Source organism: Trematomus bernacchii, unplaced genomic scaffold (assembly GCF_902827165.1).
Source record: "Trematomus bernacchii unplaced genomic scaffold, fTreBer1.1, whole genome shotgun sequence".
In the NCBI taxonomy this organism is placed as follows: Eukaryota; Metazoa; Chordata; class Actinopteri; order Perciformes; family Nototheniidae; genus Trematomus; species Trematomus bernacchii.
The window spans coordinates 7,944,065-7,969,076 of record NW_022987727.1 but is presented as its reverse complement, the minus strand read 5'-3'; the positions used below and the strand labels follow the sequence as shown (position 1 = coordinate 7,969,076).

General features: G+C 42.4%; 4 protein-coding genes across 6 annotated transcripts in view; 3 read left to right on the top strand and 1 right to left on the bottom strand.

The window, feature by feature from the left end:
- celsr3 (cadherin, EGF LAG seven-pass G-type receptor 3) overlaps positions 1-3,783 on the top strand; it is a 104,173-nt gene extending 100,390 nt beyond the window's left edge. For both annotated transcript variants that reach the window (XM_034145037.1, XM_034145038.1), the window contains exon 37: positions 134-3,783. In XM_034145037.1, the coding sequence (XP_034000928.1) occupies positions 134-161 (28 nt within the window). In that variant the 3' untranslated portion in view covers positions 162-3,783. The remainder of the gene's footprint in view (positions 1-133) is intronic.
- A 278-nt stretch (positions 3,784-4,061) lies between these two features.
- LOC117494237 lies at positions 4,062-8,701 on the bottom strand. Its single transcript, XM_034145042.1, has 4 exons — positions 8,429-8,701; positions 7,000-7,055; positions 6,668-6,824; positions 4,062-4,732 (listed from the first exon to the last, which is right to left on the bottom strand). The coding sequence occupies exons 1-4, from the start codon at positions 8,631-8,633 to the stop codon at positions 4,371-4,373; spliced, it is 780 nt and encodes a 259-aa protein (XP_034000933.1). The 5' UTR covers positions 8,634-8,701; the 3' UTR covers positions 4,062-4,370.
- A 438-nt stretch (positions 8,702-9,139) lies between these two features.
- On the top strand, positions 9,140-15,808 carry wdr6 (WD repeat domain 6). 2 transcript variants are annotated; one of them, XM_034145041.1, is made up of 7 exons: positions 9,140-9,219; positions 9,533-9,648; positions 10,714-10,830; positions 11,039-13,763; positions 14,058-14,135; positions 14,398-14,514; positions 14,770-15,808. In XM_034145041.1, the coding sequence occupies exons 2-7, from the start codon at positions 9,579-9,581 to the stop codon at positions 15,707-15,709; spliced, it is 4,047 nt and encodes a 1,348-aa protein (XP_034000932.1). In that variant the 5' UTR covers positions 9,140-9,219; positions 9,533-9,578; the 3' UTR covers positions 15,710-15,808. The 2 variants fall into 2 exon arrangements, with proteins under 2 accessions (XP_034000932.1, XP_034000930.1); XM_034145039.1 differs by having other exon boundaries at positions 9,178-9,280.
- A 4,038-nt stretch (positions 15,809-19,846) lies between these two features.
- On the top strand, positions 19,847-22,983 carry LOC117494301 (formin-like protein 5). The gene is made up of 2 exons (XM_034145145.1): positions 19,847-20,069; positions 22,609-22,983. The coding sequence occupies exons 1-2, from the start codon at positions 19,847-19,849 to the stop codon at positions 22,824-22,826; spliced, it is 441 nt and encodes a 146-aa protein (XP_034001036.1). The 3' UTR covers positions 22,827-22,983.
- The last annotated feature ends 2,029 nt before the right edge of the window (positions 22,984-25,012 follow it).

Sequence of the window (25,012 nt, the reverse complement as noted above, 5' to 3'; positions counted from 1 at the left end):
CCTGGCTCTGCCTCTAACAGCTCATTTGCTCATTTTGCTTCTGTATGAACTGTATTTTGTCGTCACTATGTGTAAGTGGAATTAGCATCAGTAGAGAGGATTTCAAAGACTCATTTGTGTTCTCTTTCCTCAGAGCCAACAGAAGTGAAGGACAGTCTTGATGACAGCCTACATGTCCCTTTATTCATTGAGGCGGTGTTTGGAACACGAGGTTCAGAGGTCATGGATCGACCTGAACCACTGGAGCACTCTGAGAAACACTCGGGACAGAGGAGACACTGAGTCTGTCAGAAAATACGACAGGGAGAGCGTCGATGAGGTTAAGGAGGATGCTCTTTGGCGGTTTGTACTGTATAAATTACGTTTTTCAAGTCCCACCGCCTTCAACGAGCTATGCCGTTTATTTGGACGTTGAGTCAACCACCTCTACTACCTACAAACTGTTCAAGATGAACACAAAATCCTCAGATTTCAAACAAAAATTCAGCGTGATCCGGACAACATGTGTCCGCGAGAAGAAAAAAAGAAAAGACTGTAAATAACATTTTTATACATTTTGTATCTTTTTCATTGGAGATGAAGAAGAAAATCTCGTGATGTTTTCTCTTTTTTTTTTTTTTAAATGATTGTGTCCGTGTGAGGTTGTGAGTGAGGTCGGTGCGTTTGCAGTCTTGTACGTTGCTGAGGGAGACATTTCCCCTTCAAAGAAAAAAAAAATCCCCAAATCTCTCCTTGGAAACAGTTTTCCTCAGAAACATTTCCTCACATTCATCAACTCTGTAAAGCGACAGTAGGGGTCCGGCAATATTATACCATGAGATTATCAAAAAACCGCCACATGAGGTTGAACGGAAAATATCAAAGCAACAAGAACTGATTGTATATAGAGGAAGGATTATATAGGAGAAGAGATTTGAAGGAAGATGATTGTGAAGAGAAAGATGGCCAACGTTTAGCTAAAGCACCACAGGAAGGTTCAGAGTTGGGGGATCATTTAGTAAAGCCCAGTCACGAGTGTCAAAGTATCGTCTCATTCAGGAGACTGTGCTGTTTTGTGATCCAGTGTTCATGAATGTGCCCTTGTCACCCATCTGTGTTCATCTGTGTCTGGTGCTGACGGGTGAAGGAAGACCTCTGTCTGCTTCTGTGTGTCATGCAACAACCATTTAAAGACCCTCAAGGTATTTCACTCTCTGATGCATCACGACTCAAACCTGCCTCAAGAGACGCCACAGGAGCAGTGAAATGTCTCCGGCAGCATCCAGGAGACTCACTTTTAAAAGCTTCTGAAGAAGAAGAAGTTCTGCAGAAATCCAAGCCAAAGGGACACACTTAAAATCAGAACTTCACACCCTCGTTCTTCAATTTCCTGTGATGAAAATGACCTGTGCAGGGTGTGAAAGCTCTAGGTGTAATTCTCATTTTTGTTTTTCGGGTATTTTTGTTGTTTTTTCAATGACTGTGCCATGAAAACAAGTCCAAATTGAAAAAAAACTGTTTTAAAAAGGCCTCTAGATCTGCGCCAAAACATTACCGACTGTTTGCAGGATTTTGATTTGCTGTCATTAATCTCAGTGTGCTACCATATTTTATTTGGAGTTCACAAATTAGACCTGCAGTCCATATCCAGCTTGCATCAGCTCGTGTCTGTAACACATAGATCCCCTGCCAGGTTTTGTTCCCCTCCTTGGCTGAACACAGTTGCTGGGAAATGAATTATTTATATTTGAGGTACTTCCTTACTTTGCTAACAAGCTGCCATTGATGGAGAGGTTCAAACCAGAACACATTCATACACATTTCCTCTCATTGTTTAGGAAGAGATGAGGTCTCTTGCAAGATTTGGCGTCGCTTCTGCAGCACCGTAGCAGTCTGCTGAGGAGAGGAGATGTCAGGTGTGTCAGCGCTAAAAGCCTCTAAGTGGTTTTGAGTGCCAGGTCTTTCCATCAGCAGCTGCTCCTCTCTCACAGCTGAGTTCAGGCCTTCAGGTAACAACACACAGGCATTTAGAAGCAATGGAGACAAGTAGTCTTCACCAGCCTTCAGAGGGATGAAGGGAGTGAAGCTGACATAACTGTGTTTTCTGTAGTCAAAGGAAAATGCAGTGTCTCAAAGAAACGAGGTTTTTGTGTTGCCAAAATGTGTTGTCCTCGAGCAGAGAGCACTGTGACATTTAAGCAACCCTAGCAGATAGAGCACATTGAGCGTAATAATAAATCATGAGGTACAAAACCAGAGGATGGAACAAATTGGGTCAGAAACTGTGTGTGTAGCTGCAGGGACGAGGGCGAGGACGTTACTCATCGCAGAGAAACACTTATTGAAAAGCAAATTCTGGAAAAACACACACACCTCACAAATGAATATCTCCCTGCTCTGTCTTCCCCATGTCCCTGGAAGATGACAAGCCAACATATTTGTAAAGTAGTATTGCCAAAAAATGCTCCAGCACAGGAACATCACCCACTATTCTGTTTAAGGTGTAGACTTTGATTCCTACTCATCTGCTCCATTCATTTATTTATTTTTCTTCACAGATCCATTCATTATCTTCAACTGACAGTACCTTTAACTTGTACAGACATGAGATTTATTTTATTTATCAATATTTTATTGACACTGTATTGATTATTTATGTTGCCATTTTGTATGGGATTGTTTTTTTTAAGTATGTGATTTCTTTCCATCCAAATGTTCCCTTTTTTCTGTTTCTCAGTCTCAATGCAACAAATTCAAAGACAAATGATAAGAAAAGAGCGGGAAAAGTGTCTCTTTCATGCAGGACACTGGATTTGGTTTATATTTGACCAAACAAGTTTGAATTTCAACCCTATATCGGTGCATTTATCCTCCCTGGACACAATTTCAACATATCAAATCTAACAGGCGAACTCTGGGTGTATATAGTGCAGATATGGTTCAAACTAACCTTCCTGTTCTAGATCCAAGACTGAAGATTTATATGCACACAAATCATTAACCAGTCATATTAATGCTTTTAGACACAGCAGTCAATTAACAGAAAACTCCAGCTTCAGGTTAATCTGGTTCTGAGAGTGAGAGGAAACGAAGGCGTTCCTAAAACGTTGAGATGTGCTCTGCTTAAGCAAAGGTGGAAAAATGACGGACACAGTAAGAGATTGTTGGTGAGAGGAGGAGGGATGGGAGATTGTCTTTGTTTTCTCGTGTGTTCATTATGGGATGCCTTCTATCCCGCCGTCGGCAAGGGGACGGCGGCATGGAAACAGCTGTTCCCCTGTTACCGCGGAAACAAGAGAAATGTTGGATATTAAAAAAAATGACTTATTCCTACACGGCTGTTCATATTTATTCTGGGTGTTTGTGTGTGGTTTCCTTATTCATGAGAACAGACATTTTCAGGTGCGAAAAAACTGAGCAGGCAAAACCTCCTGACACAAGGCACTCTCTCCTGTTTCGACTCTCAGAGCATCCTGTCACATCCAGAGGAGTCAGAGATGTTCAGCTGCCACCATGATGCCTGGTGAAAATAGAAGCCCCCAGCTGAGACAGAATATAACCTGTACTCAGGGTTATAGGACCACTTAAAGGTCAGATTTGTAATAGTATGACTCATTGGCAGGTATCTGAGACATTCTTATATCTTTGACATACATGTACACAGACAGATTTAAAAGGGATATTTTGTATTTATATTAAATGTTAATATGTATATTTGTTTTGTGAGTTTGATCAAATATATATTTTTCTGCGTTAAAGCCAAGAGGCAATTAGCTTATTTTAGCATAACACGAACAGCTAGCCTTCCCCTGTAAAAACTCAAATTATTATTATATTATTTATTCACATGGCCAAACAAAAAGTTACTTATTTGGACATGCAAAAGACGCCATGCATGTACAATCATGAAGAAGTGTTGTCCATTTAGGAATAACATTACATTTGTACATCTGCCGTGATTAGATTTCATCTTAATACATTTTTTAATGCTCTTTACAATCACCCTCAACCTTTAACATCAATGGACATCTCAAAATGTTAAATACTTAAGACACATGGTGATGAATGATCATAAAACAAAACAGGATCATGGTATTTTTTTAATATTTACATATGTCAGAAGCCTTTCAAAAAGATGTGCAAAATCTGATACCATTTACATGGTTTCTTTTGGTCTACTAGAACCTCATTTTCACTTTGAGATTAAACGAAGTGTACTCAACTAGTTCAGTTTATCTCAGAAAAATCAAAGAAGTATTTGTGTAAGAACTGCTGATTTAAAGCAACTAAAAGTCTTCTTATAATACATGTGTAAAAGTAGCAACAGTTTCATGGCATATACACAAAAGCATTCAATAATGAAATAAGCACTGATGAAAAATAGAATCAGTTCATCCTGTCTGATTAGAAGTTTTCTCCTCTTCGTCGCTGCTGCTGGAGGAAGATGGTGGAACGTCCTCTCCCATCCTCTTTAGCTTGGCTTTGTAGTACGCCTTCTTCATCCTGAAGGCCTTCTCCTCCTGCCGCGCTGCTCTCCTCCTCTCCCTCACCAGCTCCTGCTCCCACGCCAGCACCTTCATCCTGTTCTGCCACTCCAGGATCTTCATCTGCTGCTGCTGCTCCAGAGCCTCGGCCCTCTGCTGGTGCTCCTGTCGGGACATATCTGCGGGGTCCTGCTGAGTCGAGCGGCGGGTCTCTTCCCCCCCCTCGCCGCCTGTCGGGAGGAGACGCTGGCTGATGAGCCGGGAGGTGCCTGCCAAGTCAGAGGTGAAAGATACGTGTTGATTACTTCACAATATGAAATGCATGTAGCTGTTTCAATCAATGCACAACTGGTTTCTTATTAGCGGTTTACACCGCAGAAAGTTTAAAACAGGGCTGAGAAAAATGTGATGCAAGAACCAGGGGCTACTTTTAGTATCGTCCTAACTGACTCCTAATTAATTCTCCTTAAAATCTTTCCTTCACCTTGATGAACAAATCATGAGGTCAATGAAAGATGTCAAGGAGAAACTGGATAGGCAAACCATTTGTTCTATACTACAGCAGGCTAAGTGTCTTTATTTGTGGCATGAATAGTCGGAAATGTGTCTGTAAAAACTAGACTATCATTTTAGGGAGGGTTGCCTGAAGTGCCTCTGCATTGGCATACCAGTCAAAGTATGAGGATCCACGATGAGAGCAGTTCAACCATTTATTCTCTTCACATGCAGTTAACAGTTGATCTACATGATGGTGGTGATGCATTTAAGGCTAGAACATAAAACACAAATGGAAATCAGGAAGGGCTACAACACTCTGTTACAACAAATATTGCTTTCGCAGGATAAGGATTAGGATAAGCCATCAATAAACATAATCACAACTTACTCAAATAATGTATCGATATTCAGCTTGTGAAGAGAGCACATGAGGTCAGCTTGCTGCTACAGACACGGGAGAGACTGAGCAGGGCTGATTACAGGCCTTAAATGGGATCAGGTGTGGCCTGGTAGGTGGAGGCTAAGCCCCGCCTCCCACAAGACCAAAAAAGGCAGGGGGATTTACAACAGTGTCTGTTTTTAACAGTAATTGTAAACTAATAGACCCCTGCCTTCAAATTGAATCCAGCCACAACAAAATAAAAAACAACATTGTATATTTAAATGAGTTTTGATTCAACTTCATTGTCATTTAGTAAAAAAATAAAACCTTAATGCAGGGGGGGTAAAAGACACTCCATCCTCCTCTGTCATGTTATCCCAAACAATCCTATCAAGCTTAAGGTAATCATTAATTAAATTCAATTCAAGTTTATTTATATAGCCCAAAATCACAAATCCTATTTGTCTCAGAGGGCTTCACAAGTCAACAAACAAAATTGACAATGTAAAACAATGTAAAAACAACAAACGTAATTTAAAAAGGAACATAACACAATGACATAAATACAGTTAGAGTACAATACAATTCCATAAAACAAAGGGTCCATGAGGATGTAAAGGGGGTTTACAACCAGTCTTAACTGTACGCTGTACTAAAGAGGAAAGTCTTTAACCTACTCTTAAATGTGTGGACACTGTCTGCCTCCCTAATCGTCACTGGAAGTTGATTCCAGAGGAACGGGGCTTGGTAGCCGAAAGCTCTAGCACCTGACCTTTTTTTGTGGACTCTGGGAACCACCAACAGACCTGCACTCTGGGATCTTAATGCCCTAGAGGGGCAATAGGAGATTAAAAGATCCTGTAGGTAGGATGGTCCCTGACCATTGAGCGCTTTGTATGTGAGTAAAAGTATTTTAAAGTCAATCCTGGACTTAACTGGTAGCCAGTGCAATGCTGCTAAAACAGGAGTGATGTGGTCCATCTTCTTTGTTCCTATTAAAACCCGTGCTGCAGTATTTTGTATGAATTGAAGGGTCTTTAATGATGAGTTTGGACAGCCTGATAAAAGGGAATTGCAATAATCCAGCCTGGAGGTGATAAAAGCATGGATTAGTGTTTCTGCATTGTTGCGATTTAGGATGTGCCTGATTTTTGCAATATTCCGTAGATGGAAGTAGGCAGTCCTTGAAATTTGCTTTATATATTAAGTGTTTTTTATGTGATACTTCTCAGCAAAGAGTAATATTCTTGTTAATATTGGAATGTAATTAGTAAACATAATAATTCAAAAGAGTGTGGCAGCTGGCAGAGATGTATCTGTGTACCTGGTGCTGTGAAGTAGGCAGCAGGAAATGTGGCATCCTGCAGCTCAGCATTGTGGGAGGTGGGGCTGTGGTGCTGATCGGCCCAGTCGCTGCCTGGTATTCTGTCCAAGGCGTCCCGCTGGAGGCAGATGGCCACTTGCTCCTTGCTGTCTTCAGTCTGAGGCGGAGAGAACAAAGTGTGTTTTGAGTGATTACTTCCCGCTGCTGGAACATTTTATGAGTCATAGTTGTGCATTGATATGAGCTGCTCCAGGTTCATTTGAATGTTCTTTATAACTAGACCTTTAACTCTAAAATTAATATAAAACCAAACAATCACTTAAAATATTTACCCGATTCACGCTGCCATTTATCTGCCCAGCAGCATTGATCAGCATCACATTGCCTCCTAATTGGAAAAAGAGACAGACAGAATGGGAGGCACTGATTGTTAGTGTCTCAGAGAAACAAGCAGAGCGCCTCCCTCTGGTTAAGGCAGGTACATCACATCTACACAAGCTTATTTACAGACTAACACACATATCTAGTCCAAAACGCCTTACAGCATCATGACTGCACTCCTTTTTTAGTATTTGTAATAGTAGAAAATAAGCTTACTATAGGTCATGAAGCATGACAGAAAATGAAAAGAACAAATATTTTGGGAGAGAAGTCTTCACTAAATAATACGCCTAAAATACACTGTGAGTAAAGTAGATTCAGGTTGAGTTCTGTAAAGACAATTATTACAAATATAACGTTGAAATGTTACAATCCGGATTTCTTTTCTAGGTTTATTTCATCAGGTTGGACTGAGCTTGATACTGCAGCATCATGTCATTAAAGGCAGTAACCAATACTGTAATCTGCTGTAAAAAGGATAAGGACAGGGTTCCCACACCTCATTTAACATCAAATTCAAGGACCCAACGCCCATGGTTTGAAACTCGGATCAACGTTAGTTAGTTTAACACTGAAACATTTTATAATGAGAACTAGCAGGCTCAACATAAACTCACAGGCACCAATTAAAAAGAGATTAAATGTGCTTAAATGTTTTCTGAGTTAAGTGATGGCAGACTCTTTACACAGAACAGCAAAACTAATGGATTTATGGTGTTTTGTGAATACTTAAATGTTCTTTTAAAAAGGGGTTAAATTGTCAAATAGGGAACAAATTAAAGTTAATGTTACACCAGGTTTGTGTAACTTCATAATAATGGAAAATCACAAAATAATGGGGTAATAAATATAGGTTAACCTTAAATTGAAATGATAACAACATACTGTTTTTACATCACTCTAGTATTACTTTTATTATTTTTTTACATTTAAAACAGTGCGAGCTTTAGGCAATTGTTCTCCATGGCGTAGCACCTGCTCTAGACTAGGACACTACAGCAGGATGCAGATGTTCAACTACAGCTGTTCCTCATCTTCACTGCAATATTGTTTTAATAGAACATCTTAAAACGTAAGAGGAAGTTTATGACAACCATACGAGGTTATATTGTTGTCATCCAAAAATCGTATGCATGCATTCTCATAATTCATGACCGATGTGAAAGCTGTGGTTAATTACCTGAGACAGATTTTTTAACTCTCACGTCAGCTGTTGCAGCCAAATACACACACCCACCACCAAAAACAAAACTGCAGCACCACAACCCAATATTAAAGAGGCTGGACAAACAGGGAGGGTCAGCATTAAACACATGCATATATATTTAAACGCGTTTCATGGCAGTTTCCCTTGATATAATTGATGCTAAGCTACTGTACCTTCCACTAGCTTGCGGACCGCTGCTTTGTGGCCAGCTCCCGCTGAATGGCTGGTGAGAGCAGCCTCGCCCATGGTCTGAAGTTTGATTGATTTACAACACGCCCTACACCGGGCGAAGTGAATGTCCTGGACTTCCTTAACCAGCCAGTCCTTGTAAATTTCCCTAGAGAGCCAGGAGTCTTGAAATTTACATTTCCCAGGCATGGCTGACGCTGAAGTTAGCTGCACTGCTACAGAAACCACTGCCTCCTGACGCGTTCAATGTACACTCGGTAATCACTGTGTATGTCACTTGCAATAACTCTATGAATTGTTGACATAGAAATAGCCAATATCTGTAAAAGAGCATTAAGCTAACTCACATAACCTCCTAAGATGTTCCTGTGAATTGCTGTGTGCCAGCACAATTGTTTTGTATTGTTGTGGTATGAATAGTTATCATATTTATGAAGTATTTACACTTACAATCTTACTTAAATATTATTTTTTTCTGATAATGGTAATCATTAAATCATCAGAAAAACAAATAATAATATCCTACCCGTTATATTTAAATAATTAATACCCCACATATAGCCTACTGTACAACTTTCTTTTTCTCCAGAAGACACCTAAAGGTAGCACAACTCAGTGACAGTCGGTCACATGGGTTGCTTTCTTCAATACAAATACATCGTACATCTTTCTAACCAATCAGAGTCCAGGAAGCCATTAGCGTTGCCTGATTGGTTTAGATGCGGCACGGAAGACAGTTCAGAAACACATGGGTACTGGATTGCTGACGGAGAAGGCAAATAAAGATGTTTTAATGCAGATTTGAATTACATTTTTTCAGGCGTTTGGTCCTGTTTGTAAGTAAATCATGTAGCGGTATTAATATTGACCTAGCAAAGATACATTTCTAGGTTTGCACTTAACAAACAACATGAGAAGTACTCATGCTGTTAGCTTGTTTTGCTAACTGAAAGGCTAATGACAACTGTTCTCAACGTAGACTTTTAAACATTTTAATATTTAAGAGGCCTGCGGACCCCGCTGCTTGCTTGCAATCTTTTTGGATGCTACCGTCTTTAATAAGTGTGTTGTAACTTTGAATCTTTCAGGAACCATTGGTAATGTGTCTTCGTGAAAGTTATTAACCATTTAGAGATGGAGACAGCAGCCTTGGTAGCTCCAGTCACAGCTCTGGAGTTTCTTCAGGATGCATTTCTTCTGACGGGTAGGAAGCACTATCGATGTACAAGTGATATTGTATATAAATTAGTGATGGGAATTATGGCTCTTTGAAGGGAGCCGGATCTTATGGCTCCGTTCCTTTCAAAGAGCCGTTCAAAAGAGCCGTTCAAAAGAGCCGTTTTTTTAAAAAGGGGGCGGGGTTACTAGGTTTATCTGCGAAATAATCACCAGGATAATGATTGACTGCATTGCCAGACCTAATGTCAATAATCTGCATTGTAAACATGACACAAGGTGGCGCCATATCCATGTCATTCATGTCAGTGAATGTACTTTGAATTTACCCTCTGCATGTGTTAAGTAAATAAAGTTGCCTTGCCTTGAATGAAATTCACGCAACTCTTAATATTAGTAGTGTGTTTTTAAGTGGCGATGGAGATTATTTGTTGACCCTGCTTTAAAGGATATTTTGCCTTTACAAATGGTGCGCTTTATCACTGCCTGGGTTTTGGTTGAAGTGCATCCAAATGCTGCTGCGTTTTCGCGTTTGGCTCATTTTACATCCGAAAAACACGTCGTCTATCTGTCCAGTACCACTTGTTATGACTTCTCTCTCTCGCGTATTCCGTTAAGACCCACCCCACCTAACTCCTCGTGCTGAAACCTACAAATCAGAGTAGGGGCGGGTCTTCACAGAATACGTTTGGGGAACAAAATCAAGCTTTTTAAAAGGCGAGTGAATTTTGGCAGGCAGTGAGTGCGGACCAACTTTGATTGAACGATAAGAAGAACGGCTCTCACCAAGTACGACTCGGTTCCCCTCGTTCGTACCAAAGAGCCGTTCAAAAGAATCGGCTCGTTCGCGACCGACACATCACTAATATAAATGCAGTACAAAAGGGAAATATCATTGGGTTTCCCATATACTCGTATGTGCATTCTGATTATGATGTATATTTCTTTAGGTCAAACTATAAATGCATTAGTAGAAATTGTGCTAATGCTTTCTAAGGGGGCTGTGTGTGTGTCTATTTTTAAAAGAAGTCTGAACACCATGAAGGATCCCACGATGCACTAAACAAAATCTTCCGTTACCCTTTCCTGACAGGTGAGGGTCCAGTCTTGACGGTGTACAGTCTCCAACATCGTCCAAAAGCCTGTGCCTCACTGAGTGTGCTCCAAAACTACAGAATCCACGGAATAAGACCTAGGAGTCTTGCGGCTGGTAAGAAGACTGATGAGGCAATGTTTATAAGTCACTGTTATTTTTAATTTCTTCTGTTGCACTTAGTGATTATGTTCTATGTTTCCCTTCTGCCAGGATGTATACAATAATGGCAGTCTTGGCAAGAGTTTAATCTCACTTACTTTTTTTTAATGTTGTTTTTCTGTTCATTCACCCATTAAATCTCCTCTCCTCTGTGAATCCCCAGAACGGAGCTCCATCTTGGGGCCCAACATCTATGACATTGTGGTGTTTGGAGGCAAGGCTGTGAGGTTGGTGAGGCTCCATGTGGATCTCCAGGATGGGGAACATCTGCGTTTGGAGATTCTGGGTCCCCTCATGGAGCTCCAGGACTGGGCCCTGGACGTCCGATGGCTCTCCGGAGACAAACACTCCCTGCTCGGTGTGGCTGTAGCCCACAATAGTGCTCTTCTCCTGGACATCAGGACAGGAAATGCCCTGCTTCAGCGCTCCTGTCTGGAGGGCTGTCTTCTGTACTCTGCCCTCCTTCTTGTACATGAAACCTGGGATGATACCATCTTAGTGGGAGGGACTGTTTTCAACCAACTTGTCCTCTGGAAGCCTGGAGCAGGAGGAGATGAAAGTAGCAACTCAAAGCACAAAGCTCCAGTGGAGAGACGTCTGTTAGGCCACAGCGGGGTCATCTTCAGCATCTCTTACCTCCAGGAGAAAGGATGGCTGGCCTCAGCTTCTGACGACCGCAGTGTAAGGGTTTGGGGTGTAGGTGCTTTAGGAGGACCTGGGGGGAAGTGTGGGGACTTGAACCCGTCGTGTTTAAGGGTCCTATATGGACACCAGGCGAGGGTATTCTCCGTGCGTCTCTCCCCAGGAAATGTGTTCAGTGCCGGTGAAGATGGGGCCTGTTTAGTGTGGGACTGGGCTGGAGAGGGCAAGGTGGTTCGGACGTTGAAGGGACACAAAGCAGGCGGGGTTCGTGCACTCGCAATCAGTGAGGGAAGAGCAGATGGAGAGAGATGGGTTGCTACAGGGGGGGCAGATGGAGGGGTGAGGTTGTGGAGGGTGGAAGGGAGCGAGGAGGGGATGGATACGACGGAGGAGGCAGCGACAGAGAAGCTAACAGACCTGAGATTTACCGGTCAAGGCTTGCCTAAAGCGGTCTGTATAGCAGGGGAAGAGGATACAAATGCACCATGGAGTCAGAGCAAGTTTGTGGTTTGCACAGACCACGGAACAGTTTACCAATACAGTGACGGGCAGTGGGAGATGGTATCGCAGGAGACTACTGACTTTCAATCGTATTGTGTGATGGAAACAACAACTGTCAGTGTGAAAAACTCAACAGCAAAAGTTAACTTGTGTGCTGTTGCAAACCTCAGCGGATCCATACATGTCTTCCCCATCTCTCATCCTCAGTGTGGGATTCTCCTTACAGGCGGCTCAGGGAAGATCCATAGCCTTATTTGGCATGAGGCAAAAGAACAAATGTATTTGCTAGCATCAGGTGCTGAAGGATTTGTCTATCGCTGGTGTATAAAGGTAGAATTAGATGAGAACTCTCCCTTGGCTCTCAGTGTGAAACCCCTTCCTCCCTTCCTCCTTCCCTCCTGTGCCAAACGCTGGCTGACAGCTGCAGTGTGCCTCCACTCCTCGTCACAGGGGTTGCTGTGGGTGTGTGGGGACAGGAGAGGGTCCCTGCTTTTGTTTCAGGAAGGAGGAAAGCAGGAGCAAAACATGAGAGATGGAAAAATAATTGCTGAAAGTTCGCAGACAGGCAGGAAACCAACAGATGGTGAAGGGGTTGAAGCGGAGGGAAATGGAAGCGGTGGAGACATACAAACTGAAATGATGGAGGACAGACACCCAACGCTTCACCCACTAAGCTGCCGGTTTGGGGTGCATGGGAAACAGGGTGTAACTTCAGTGTGTGAGTACCAGGGGCTGCTCTACAGCACGGGTAGGGACGGCTGTGTGAGGGTCTTCAGAGTGAATCCAACACCACCAGAAAAACCTGAAGAAAAGAGTGTTGAGAACAAAGATGGACTTCAGCTGCAGGTTCTCCGAGTCCAGCGGGCCTGCAAGGGCATGGAGTGGCTGGAGAGGATTCTGATTCTTGAACCCGACATTCCTGTGGAAGAGGCGGAGGAGGAAGAGAGCTTTAGACCTGAGGAAGAAAGGACGGAGAATAACGGAAGAGAAGCCCGGTTTGCTATAATTGGCTTTCATGGTGTCCACTTTGTGGTTTGGGACCCTGTGAGGCAAGAGAGACTGTTTGCAGTGCCTTGTGGTGGAGGGCATCGCTCCTGGAGTCTCTGGCCGCCCCACAAAGGGGTGTGGCCTGGATACGGAGCTCTGGTCTTCATCAAGCAGGGGGCTGTCATGACATCACAGACACCAGGAGGGGCACTGAGCATAGGTGGAAAAGCCGGAGGGTGGGGCCTGAGAGAGGGTGTCCATGGGAGGGGGATTGGATGTATGTGCAGACTTGGGATGATAAGGGGAATCAAGAATGAGAATCCAACTGAAAGTCCTGGAGATTTGGCAGAAACTGAGGGAATGGATGAACTCAAAGATGGAGTAAAAGAGGGAGGGCATTGGGAGATAGTGGTGACGGGAGGAGAGGACACTAGCTTAACCGTCATTGCAATTCAGCCCCGCTCTGGCAGCATTAAAGTTCTCTCAGTTATCACCGACCACATCTCAAGCATTCGCACGGTGACAGCGGTAACGCGTCAGGAGGGGGGGGGTGAGAGCCAGAAACAGTCCCTCTCTGCCCTGCTGGTGTCAGCGGGGGGGAGAGCTCAGATGCAGTGTTACCGGCTGTCGATCGGCTGGGACCAGCAGAGACTGGCTCCCTCCTGTCAGGTGATCCAGGTGGCCAGTCACCGATTGGACGAACAATGGGAGAAGAGGCGGAACCGGCACAAGACGGTGAAAATGGACCCAGAAACCAGGCAGGTCCATGTTGTATTCTGTACACATTTAAAAGCAATTACACAAGATTTGAACTTTTTTTTTTATATACTAATGTCTGCGTACTGATTTCTCCCTCCTTCATTTCTTTCATCAGTTACTTTCTCCAACAACACAAGTATATATCCTCAAAAATGTTTTTGAAGTTTGCATAGATTTTTACAGGACGAAGGTGCAATATCTGAGTGCCAAACAATCAGCTGAATTTACCCCCATACTCTTTTTCTTTTGAAATCTAGTCTACCTATGTCTTACCAGCGGTGTGTGTGTTTCAGGTACATGTCTGTAGAGGTGGTGGAGGAGAAGCCAGACGGTGTTCTCCTGGCTATGGCCTGCAGCGACGGAGCTCTCAGGTGGGTCACTCTCACAGAAAAAAGACATTTCCCACACATCTAAACCGTCTCTTATTAGCTTGAAGAAAGGGTTAACGTTGTAACAAGTCTTCCTTCCAACTGTTTAAATGCTCTCAAATGAGAAATGTCTTGAGAAAAGAAAAGAGAAAAATGTGTTCAACTTAAAACTGATTTAATCTTATAAACCCTTGTGTTATTTTGTAATACACTATTTGTCTTATGACAGTGCCCTCACTCTCTTCTGCTTTACTGTGTTTTCCAGATTGTTCTCGGTCAGTGAAGGCACACATCAGATTGATTTGTTGTGGGAGACGTTTTACCACCAGCGCTGTGTGCTCAGTGTTGCTGCCTGCAGCCTGGAGGATGGAGAAGGCCACAGGTGTGCAGATGTTCATTTCTCTTTTTATTTGAATCTCCTGACCCTGGATTGGGTGAATGTCCACACCTTTATTACAAGTTAGATGTAATCCTGCTTTATAGTAACCAATCAGAATCAGAGCCTTTATTGTTCTTTTAATATATTTGTATTATTTTAAACCGTTGTAGAAAAGTGTAGTGACTGGCAGATCAAATATAGGACTGCAGTTTTAACCTAAATGACTCAAAGGTACATATTTGTATCTCTCTCTCTCAGCTATAGGCTGCTGTTCAGCGCTGCAACAGATGGCAGAATTGCAGTGTGGGATTTGACAGATGCTTCTTTCTTATCGTCCGGGACTCAGCCAATCCCCTGCCTCCACATCCACGCCCACCAGAGCGGCATCAACTCATTGGCTGTTTGGACAGAGAAACCGGGACTAAACGAGGGCGGTTGCCTGGTAACGGTTGCTAGCGGAGGGGATGATGGGCAGCTGACAGTGTCCACAATAAGGGTGCACTACCCAGAAGACAGAAAGTTTGGGGGCAGCAGAGGGTCCTCTCAGATTTCAGAGGCCCTGAGCCCCCCAACCCAGCTTCATCTTGAACTCCACTCCCAGTCCCACTCCCCGCTGGCTCACGCGGCCCCCCTGACCGCCCTGAAGCTCCTGAGCCCCGGCCTCCTGGTCTCCACCTCTGCAGATCAGAGGGTTTGCCTGTGGAGGGTCTGCAGTACCGGGATCAGCCACATTGGGGCGCTGTGCTCCCACGTTGCAGATGCTGCAGGACTGGCAGTGTGGGAAGGGCAGCTGAGAGAGGAGGAGGGGGATAAAGAGATGAAAATAAGCTTTGAGTCTGAGCAGGAGATTTCCGTTTGGAGAGGGAGTCAGACAGGATTCAAAAAGACAGCGGCACAGTTCAGTAATGAGGAAACAGCTGTTGAAGCAGAGAGTGAGACGGGTCACCTGGTGTGTCAAACCAGTGAGGAGAAGGCAGGTGAGACAGCCAGTGAATGTAGTGATCAAGCAGAGACTGACAGGGTTAGTCAGGGAAACACTGAGAGAGGTTTCAGGAGTGAGAACATGAGGGAGAAGACGGGATGGGTGCTGCTCTGCGGACAGGGCTTCCAGCTGCTACGAGTCCCAAATACAGAGAGCGCAAAAAGCCAAAAGGAGAGTCACAGAGTTAAAGTGACTTTACAAGGAAAGTCCACATAAGTGCAATCAAAAGATAAGGGCGGTCAAAACAATTACTTTTAATATTAGATTCAATTTACTATGTAAATTACATTTTTAATAAAGTCTATTTATAATTTCCCTTTTCTTGTTATTTTTGGGGTACATTACAATCATGTCAAACATTAATTCCTTATACATTAATAAATAGAACAACTTTTACCCAGAATGTCACCAACAAACCAGTGTGGAGAGATTTCAAACCCTTTTTTCCTCTGGAGTTTTAGACTAGTTTAAGTTTAAGTTCTCAGAAACTTTACTTCTTCATCATTCATTTCTGCATTTCCTGAAAATGCAGGTCTGGCATCTGGCTTCGTCTCTGCTTTGAACAAATCATGAAGGAAACATCCTAATCTTCATGGAGAACATTAAAGCCGTCTCTGATGAGTCTGGGCCATCTGTGGTCTCCTTCAGGGAGAAGCGCTACACTCCACAAAGATGGATGAAACAAGTGGAGTTATTTATAATACAGCTCGCTACATCTCCACCGGCCAGGAAATAAAGCTGTGCACCCGAAGCCTCGCGACTCAATTTGCTGTAAGAACAAGGAAAAACTCAAGTCTGAATGTCTCAAAAAAGTGTTTGGAAGATTAATCAAATCAAATCAGGTTTTATTTATATAGCACATTTAAAAACGATGTTTGGTCGAGCCAAAGTGCTGTACATGTAATAAAAACACTTTACTACAATAACAACAAAAGACAATAATTTACAACAGCAAATATAAAAACAAAAACACAGGGAAAAGTCAGGAGTCGTGCTCCGCTCTGACTAGAAGGCCAGGGAGAAGAAGTGAGTCTTCAGTGAAGATTTAAAAACCCCTAGTGTCTGGGCCGACCTCACATGGAGGGGCAGAGTGTTCCAGAGCCTAGGGCCAGCTGCTGCGGAGGCTCAGTGCCCTCGGGTTTTGAGCCTGGTCTTGGGCACTACCAGCAGCAGCTGGTCAGCAGACCTTAAGGCTCTGGTTGGGGTGTAGCGCTGGAGGAGTTCTGCTATATAAGCCGGAGCCAGCCCATTTAGTGCTTTGAAAACAAATAAAAGGATTTTAAAATCAATTCTGAGCCGAATTGGAAGCCAGTGCAATGAAGCCAGAATGAGGGTGATGTGGTCACGCTTTTTGTGGCCAGTAAGAAGACGTGCAGCTGCGTTCTGCACTAGCTGCAGGCGTCTAATTGACGCCTGGTCCATACTCACATACAGAGCGTTGCAGTAATCCAGCCTTGAGGTAACAAAGGCGTATAACCCTTTCTAGGTCTTTAAAAGATAAAAACGACTTGGTCTTGGCCAATAGTCTTATTTTAAAAAAGCAGGTTTTGACTACGGAGCTGACCTGCTTATCAAATTTAAAAGTGCTACTGAAGGTCACTCCAAGGTTCATGACAGAGGGGAGGATGTTTTTATTGAGCCCAGAATATCAACCGGAGAGGTTGGCGTCCAAAAAAAATAAAAAGTGATTATATGAAGTTAAAATGTCTTCCCCTTCCAACCCCCACTCCTGAGGTGCCCTTGAGCTAGGCACTGAAAACCAAATCATCCTTTCATCGCAGACTTAAAGAAATATTTCACCAACAAATGGATCATCAAATATGCCGTATAGCAGTATATTACATACTCATTCTGTTTAACTTTGATTTCTTGACTAAAACGCCTATCCATTGACCAAAGAATCAAAAAATGGAGACCAGTCCACAACAACTTCCATTTAAGAACTCTCTCACAACTCGTGTAGTATGATCCAGGTGTCTTTTCTCCAGTTGCATGCCCACTACTACCTCAGACTCGAGATATAGCTACCCTAAAAGCAAGCAGCAAGTTAAAACTCTCCTTCAACAGGAAGGAAAATCTGGCCAAGAACATAACTGTTCACTATTACAAGCATTAAAAAGCATGCTGTCTGTGTACGATTGTACATGCACAGGTTAGTGTATCCAGCAAAAAAGTAGGAAATAGTCTTTGCTTTGGGATCATTGAGGGATCTATTTCTACATATTTTAGTCAAGAGTATGATCGAGAAGAGTCTGATTGGTCGAAGGTAATGGTCTTTTTTTATGTGTTTGCGTACATGTGTTATAAATGGCTATTTTAGCACCTTTGAAACTGAATGTCTTGTTACATGAAATGCTAATGCTGTTTAAGTGGCAGGTTGATATGGGACTGTGTGCTAATTATTTGCATATTTGGTGTGTGTCTGTCTCGGATGCAAATGTACTGTAGCTGTGTCAGACGAAGTGTGAGATGACTAGCAGCATGTTAAATGTCATACAAAGTGGATAGCAGTGTGTGTTGAGTCACTATCGCCTGGAATTTAAATGTAGACATCAAAGTGTGCGTGTCAGTTTGTGGAGGGTCTGGATGGGGGTCAGAGCCCATGAAGGGCCCCGACTGCAGGTATCCATGAATATTTTAATATTTTAACATCGTCTCACGTTGCCTTTTGTCGGGCACCGATCTCACCGCCTGCCACTCACCACGGAGCGAATGAAAGAGGAAAGAGAGCGGGAGAATGGAAGCTAATGTCACCCTGAAAAATAAGGGGGGGGGGAGAAATATGGAAAGAAGATGAAAAGGTGGATGAAAGCCCCTGCCAGCATTTATTTTTGCAGTTAGGGAGAAGTTAAGTACAAAGGAGAAAAGAAGAAAAAGGACCTTTAGAACCACCACTGTCACTTAATTGGGGAAGAAGGGGTGAGAGAAATAGAGGAGGGAGAGTGTTGATAAGGTAGAGGTGAGGAGGGAGTAAAAAGGGGGAGACAGAAATGGAGAAGGCACCTGCTGCACTGAGCGTTTGTCTGTTGGCTCACAGCAGAGAAAGAGAGGAGAGAGGAGGCTGAGAAAAATGAAAGAGGACTGATTGATGAGTGAGGAAGTGAAAGATGAGACAGAGAGGAAGACGCTCAAAGAACAGGACGTGTGTCTGGGATACATTTGATGTTTTAACAGGAATACCTTTTATGATTCAAACCACCATCTGCAGTCTTCAAACATATGTGGAGAGAGACTTTTGGAAGCAAGCTTGAAAAACTATCGGTGGAATTCGTCCCTGTATGCTTATGTTGACCCAGGAGAACTACAGGAGGAGTAAGGGTCCGCAGGAGTGACACCCATCGAAGAGGTAAACACCCACTCTCTCTTCTGACCTTTCTTCAAGTCCATTTTCAAACTGTCACTCACAGATAAGCTAAATGTTGCATTTAGTATCATGGTCTTATGATAAAATGCTTGATATGGTGCTTTAATCAAACACAAATGAAATGTCTCATGTAACAGTTCAACAATACAAGATGGCCATTTAGCAATATAGTTCAAGTGGTTAGAATAAGGATTAAGTAAAAGGTTGAGTTCAGAATAAAAAAACATTTCTGCTCAGGTTTCCGGATCGGTGATGTCACGTGAACGGCTCCCTCTCATTGGTTCATCCGGGAGTAGAACAACAGGTGAGCCAGTCATGACCCACTCACCTCTCCATTTTACATTACATTTTGCTGCAGGAGCATATGCTTGAATTATTGTATTATGATCATTTCCTACCTGAAGGTTTTTGCAAATTAGGTGTTATTGTTAAAAGAGCATCAAGTGCAAAGTGTCTGATGCTCCATTGCAAGTAACTACAGGACAACATTTTAATTTATAAGTTCATAGTCCAAATAGGCTTAACTGTTACATGAATGCGTTCCTTAAGCAAATGAAAATGAGTAGTATTGATTATACCAGTTGTAAAGCACTTTTCAGAAACAGCTCCAGGCCAGTATGTTATTCCTTTGAATGGGGAATCTGATCATGTGACTGAAACAAAAGCTATTGTTTCATATTTTACTTTTGTCTTAACAGCTTAAACGATAGTGGGTTTGTGACAGAATAACAGTAAAGCGGCCAAATATATTGACACAGTAATTGGCTTATAGCTAGGTGAATGTATTTCATTTACCAACTACACTAGTATCTTTTGTAGCTTCTTCATCTAATCTCCCCTTCCTTACAGCAGCGAAGCCCCCTCTCTCCTCCCCGGCTCTCCCGCGCCCCCATCAGGCTAATCACAGAAAACGCAGCCAGCAGCAGACATCCTCCTCTTCCTCTCACCCTCATCCGGGGCCTTCCTCCATCCTCGTCTCTGACACCACCATGACGCCTTGGGGAGGCCTGGCTCTCTACGAATCGTCCTTCACCTCAATCCCCCTGCCTCCCCCTCCACGGCCCCCTGCCCTTCCACCCCCTCCCCCTCCTGCTCCCCCGGCCACGCCCTCCACTCCTTACCGGGACAGACATAACGAAGACGAGGACGTTTCAAGTTCAAGTTTCAACTCTCCATCTCCGCCTGGTGCAGTCCCTCAGGACAGTGCCACAGGTAGGTCTGAAGAACAAGGGCCAGTCATCAGGACTAACCCCCAAAGCTAAAATATTAGAGAATTATAAGTATAAATAATGTAAAAAAATGCAGTATGGGAAGGTAAGAAAGACACCCCTTGAAGAACAGTCAATTTGCTATGAAATTTAAACCGATTTGGATATGAGTTAAGCCTAACCACAACCTAGCAACAATCATAAACTAGCTAACTCTTAGCTATAGCTAACTGCGTTCAAGGTTCAAGGTTCTTTATTGTCAAACTAACATAGCTACAGAGTAATTATGTCGTTAAAAATCTTATGTCACAGGCTTCTCCACCAATGCAACATAATAATAATACAGATAGTAAAAGTAATACAAAAAGAAAGATAGTTCTAAAATAAAGTGAGTATGTGGAATAGTGCAGTACGATACATATCTATATACAAGTTGGTAACATAGCTAGATACAGTAGTGTTATAAATGTTAGCTTTCATTAATAATGCTAAAATGTCAGAAGACAAGCCCACTATGACAACACCATGTGGACTTTCCCTGACTACTAGAACCTATAATAACATAAGCATTAGCACATTTAGCTACATTTCAAAATCCAACTTATTTATTTGTCCCACAGCGGGGAAATGTACAATCACTGAGGACATTTTGGACATACAGTATAAGGGTAGGAAAGACACAGGTGTACACAATGAAATAAATGGTGGCTAAATTCCATCAAGCTGCTTTAGGTCCTGATGTCGAGCATGTTGGCTCATTGTACCACATTAATGGCTAACTGCGAAACTTGAACAGAAAACAAAAATGAACAGAGACATTATTAGTTTTATTAGTAACACCTGTGCTTTTCCTACTGTGACAAGTTGAGATGTGTGCTGTGCCAAATGTATGATATATGCCGTAATCACACAGGTGTTCTCAGTCAGACTGATTAGACCAGTCATAGCAGAATAATCACAGGTGTAACAAACAACATTAACGAGGTCTCCTTTTTCATCTGCTATCCCAATAAATCATCTCACTGACCCTGTAACTATTGCTGCCCTTAAAAGGTATTCTTCACTGTGTTCACACCTAGAGTTAACATTGCCGTCTTCTGGTCTTCACAAACACCTAAATGGAACATTTCTTAAAGCTCAGAAATACACAAGATGTGATGTGTTTGCTGATGTTTTCATAAATGTCAGAGACCATGGATCTTCATTTTTTGTAGATGGTAAGTCATCGTTATTGTAATTTTAGTCATCAAACGTTTTTATTTGTTAATTTTAAACGGCCTCAACTATTTCTCTGTTATTATGCCTTTTTATTTCCTGCATTACATTACCTGTTGGCTAGCTTGCTAAATTGTTAGTCTATTCGACAAAGCATCCATGTTGTAGTTGCCTCAAGTTCAAGGTTCAAGGCTTTTATTGGTCGTACATACAGTGTAGTTATGACGATGAAAATCTTAGGTCACAGGCTCCTCCAACAGTGCAACACAATAAAACAGACAAAAATACATGCAAGTAAATACAAAAAGAAAAATAGTAAAAAAGTGGAATAGTGCAATAAGAGTCTATATGCAAGTGATTGAATATGATATATTAGATAAATAATTTCTAAATTGCAGCCAGATTAATGTTGTGGATGTTGTTGGTGTTAAAGCTACTTTCTAAATCAAAACAGGGCATACTGTTACACAACTTCCTATGTCGTCACCACAAGCTCAGTTTAAGGACAGCAATTCACTTAAATGTCTCCTATCATGCAAAATGCACTTTTTGATGTCTTGTATACATAAATATGTGTCCCCGGTGTGTAAGGGAACTCACAAAGTGTCAGAAAATAAAACCCTCTCTCTTTTCCTCCGTACCCAAATCTCTAAAAACGGGGCTACAACGGAGCTGATCCAGATTTGCGTCCGATATGACGTCATATCGGCAATGCAGACCCTGCCAGAGAGAAAGCCTTTGAGCTCCATACTGTTTCAGAAATAGTCCTTGATGTGGTTTTGAACATGATATGGCGTTTAATCACGGCAGCATTGAGCTGCATCTGCCGATAGAATTCTCCCGCATGAGCAGGCATAAGCTCCCCCTCCTTTTTTTTTTAAAGCTTCGGACCTAGGGTCAGCACTTCTCTAACAGGGCTGAAATAAAGGGATATGAGGCATGGCTAGAATGGACGATCTGTTTGGTATTTTGAGCAAAACACTTAGACATGTTTTTTATATATCTGACACCTATAATATACGCCTGAAAATAGTATAATAGGGGACCTTTAAGGCTATTATTTACACCTGTGCTTTCCCGCTAACATAAGACAAACTCTGCAGTATAAGGGGTCTGCTATGTGAAGTCACTCAAATTCCTTTAAAGTAAGTTATACATAGGAGAGTGAAGAAGTTGTTCATGACACACACTCTTAAGTACTGAGTCCCGAGACCACCGGGTGCTGAAAACACCTGAATGGGTCAGCCACTGTTGAATAAGCGCCCTGATCTTTTTCAACATTTTGTGACTCATTTGATTTCAACATGTCTGTTCCTCTCCCCCTGCAGGTGGAGGGGTCAGAGGGTTGCGTGCGAGGCGGAGGTTGTTGCCCCAGCGGCGTTTGCCTCGCCCCCCCCGTCTCGCGCCCCTGCGTCCCGTCACCAACCTCAGTTTCTCTCGGAGCTTCACCTTCTCTTTCTTTGAGCTGCCGCTCCACCAGTCGCCTCGCTGCCGTGCCGAACGCATCAGAAACCTCATGCTGCTTCTGAAACAGATACACTACTGAAGCACTGCCTGGACAGTTTTATTTTTCAATTAATTGGACACAAATGTTACTTTTCTCAAATGTAGTATTTTTGTATTGCTACATATTAAACATCAGTACACCATTTCCAATTTAGAGTGATTTAGATAGCTATATATGCTTTGTTTACTGTGAATAAATGAAACTGCTTGGCTATGTTCTCTCTCGAATTTTCTGTTAATATGTTTTGAGTTGAGAATTGTACTTTTGTTTAATCCTGAATTAAGCCTTTAAATCTTTTTTTAAAGGAGCAATGTTTCTAATAAATTGGGGGTAGCATTTCAAGTACATGATTTACAAATTGCAGGGTTGACACCTTTTTGCGAGTTTAGCCTCAAACATCTTTACTCGCCAAGAAATGTCTAACGGTGGGAAATAAAGCCAATCTTTACTCCTGTCTTGCTTTTTTAAATATCAATTATTTTACTTTTCCTCCAGTGTATTTCTGCTAGCAGGTGGTTGGGATGGTGATAAAGGTCGCTTGCTAAGAGCATCAGTCATCTTTGAGTTTACTGTGCCACTAATCCCTGGCTGTATCTCAAACAACATTGTGCTCTAGGCAGCTCTTTTTATTAGTTATTCTCCTGAGTGCAGACTGACGCTAAAGGGACTCATTATCGCCTCTCGAGGAACAAGTGGTATCACAAGAAGGGACGGTCTGGGGCTAGTCAGTAAGCATGTTCATTTCATTACATAACTTTGCTACTCAACAAATACATGCTTTTGGCATCTCAAAACGGTTAATTCTTCACATTCTGTTGATCCTATTAGATTATTTTTTGAAAGATTTGAACTACAATGCTGGCCTTATTTTACATATTGCACCTTTAACAATTTGTGGTTCAAATTGTCTTAATGTAGTGAGATTAAAAGGACGATAAAAACAACAGTGGAAATGTTTTTCTCTCTTTTCATTCTTTTTTGCTTCTTTCTCTCTACCTGTGTGTCTCATTTTTCCTTTCCCTCATGTCCGTCTTTTTATTTATTTATTTCTCAGTTGAATTAGATTTACCCATTGTGGAATACATTTAGATTAAAGGTCCCCTATTATACTGTTTTTCATCAATATATTATACTGTAGGTCTCAGATATATACAAAACATGTCTCTGAAGTGTTGAAACACCAGACAGATCATTGTAGGGCTGAAACAGAGGGCTGAATCCCCTCTGTTTCAGCCCTGTTTCAAAAGACCTGATTCTCTGTCTGTTACTTTAGATGAAAATAAGGAGCCACTCCCCACGCCCCTCTGAGAGGTATTTGGTTAAAAAGAACACAATGGTGCTCTAGGAGGAGATTCAGGTGATAAGGTGGGGGGGGGGGGGTTACCTTGGTTGGTTATTGGCTAATGAAAAATCGTTATGACATCATAAAGTGGCCAAAATCTGATCAGCTCATTTTCAGACAAGTTTTTATATAAATGGATCAGGACAAAAAGAGAGAATCTTTTTTCCTGAAACTTTCAGAATCTCTTTACACAGATACATGTTGATGTATAAAGACATGAAAAAGTGGATTTTGCATAATAGGTGACCTTTAAAACGTACAAGATATACTGTACATTTCTCGTTTCTCTATCGCTCTCTCTCTCACACACACACACACACACACACACACACACACACACACACACACACACACACACACACACTCATTCAGAGTCTCTGAAAGCTGAGCTGTGATAATAGAGGCATTCAGACGTACTGAATGGGGAGTGAAGGGGAGGAGAAAGGGGCTGTAAACTCTCTGTAACGTGCAGAGTTCAAGGCTGTTCTCAACCTTCCCCGACTCACGTGTGAGAGTTTGAAAAAGTGTGTGTGTACTGTACGTCCGTCGCTCTCTCTCTCTCAATGCTTCCATTTGTTTGGGTTACCTATACAGTTCCTAATACTAATTGGAACTTTGTCATCCAACTTAATACTGTACACACATTTGACACTTATTTATACAAAAAGAGCTTGACACCCATTGAACACACACAAGAACAAAGTGAACTTTGACTGTCTGTCAGATCTTTGACATTGATTTCAGATGGACAGCTTTGAGTGGAAATGGCCTTCCTCACTACACTACAGGCAGCCTTATCGCGCTGTTGCCCTGGACGTAGCTCAGCTGGATGTTCTTGACAGTCCCTGGCATTTCTTAAAAGGGTGAAGGCACAAGGTTGGTA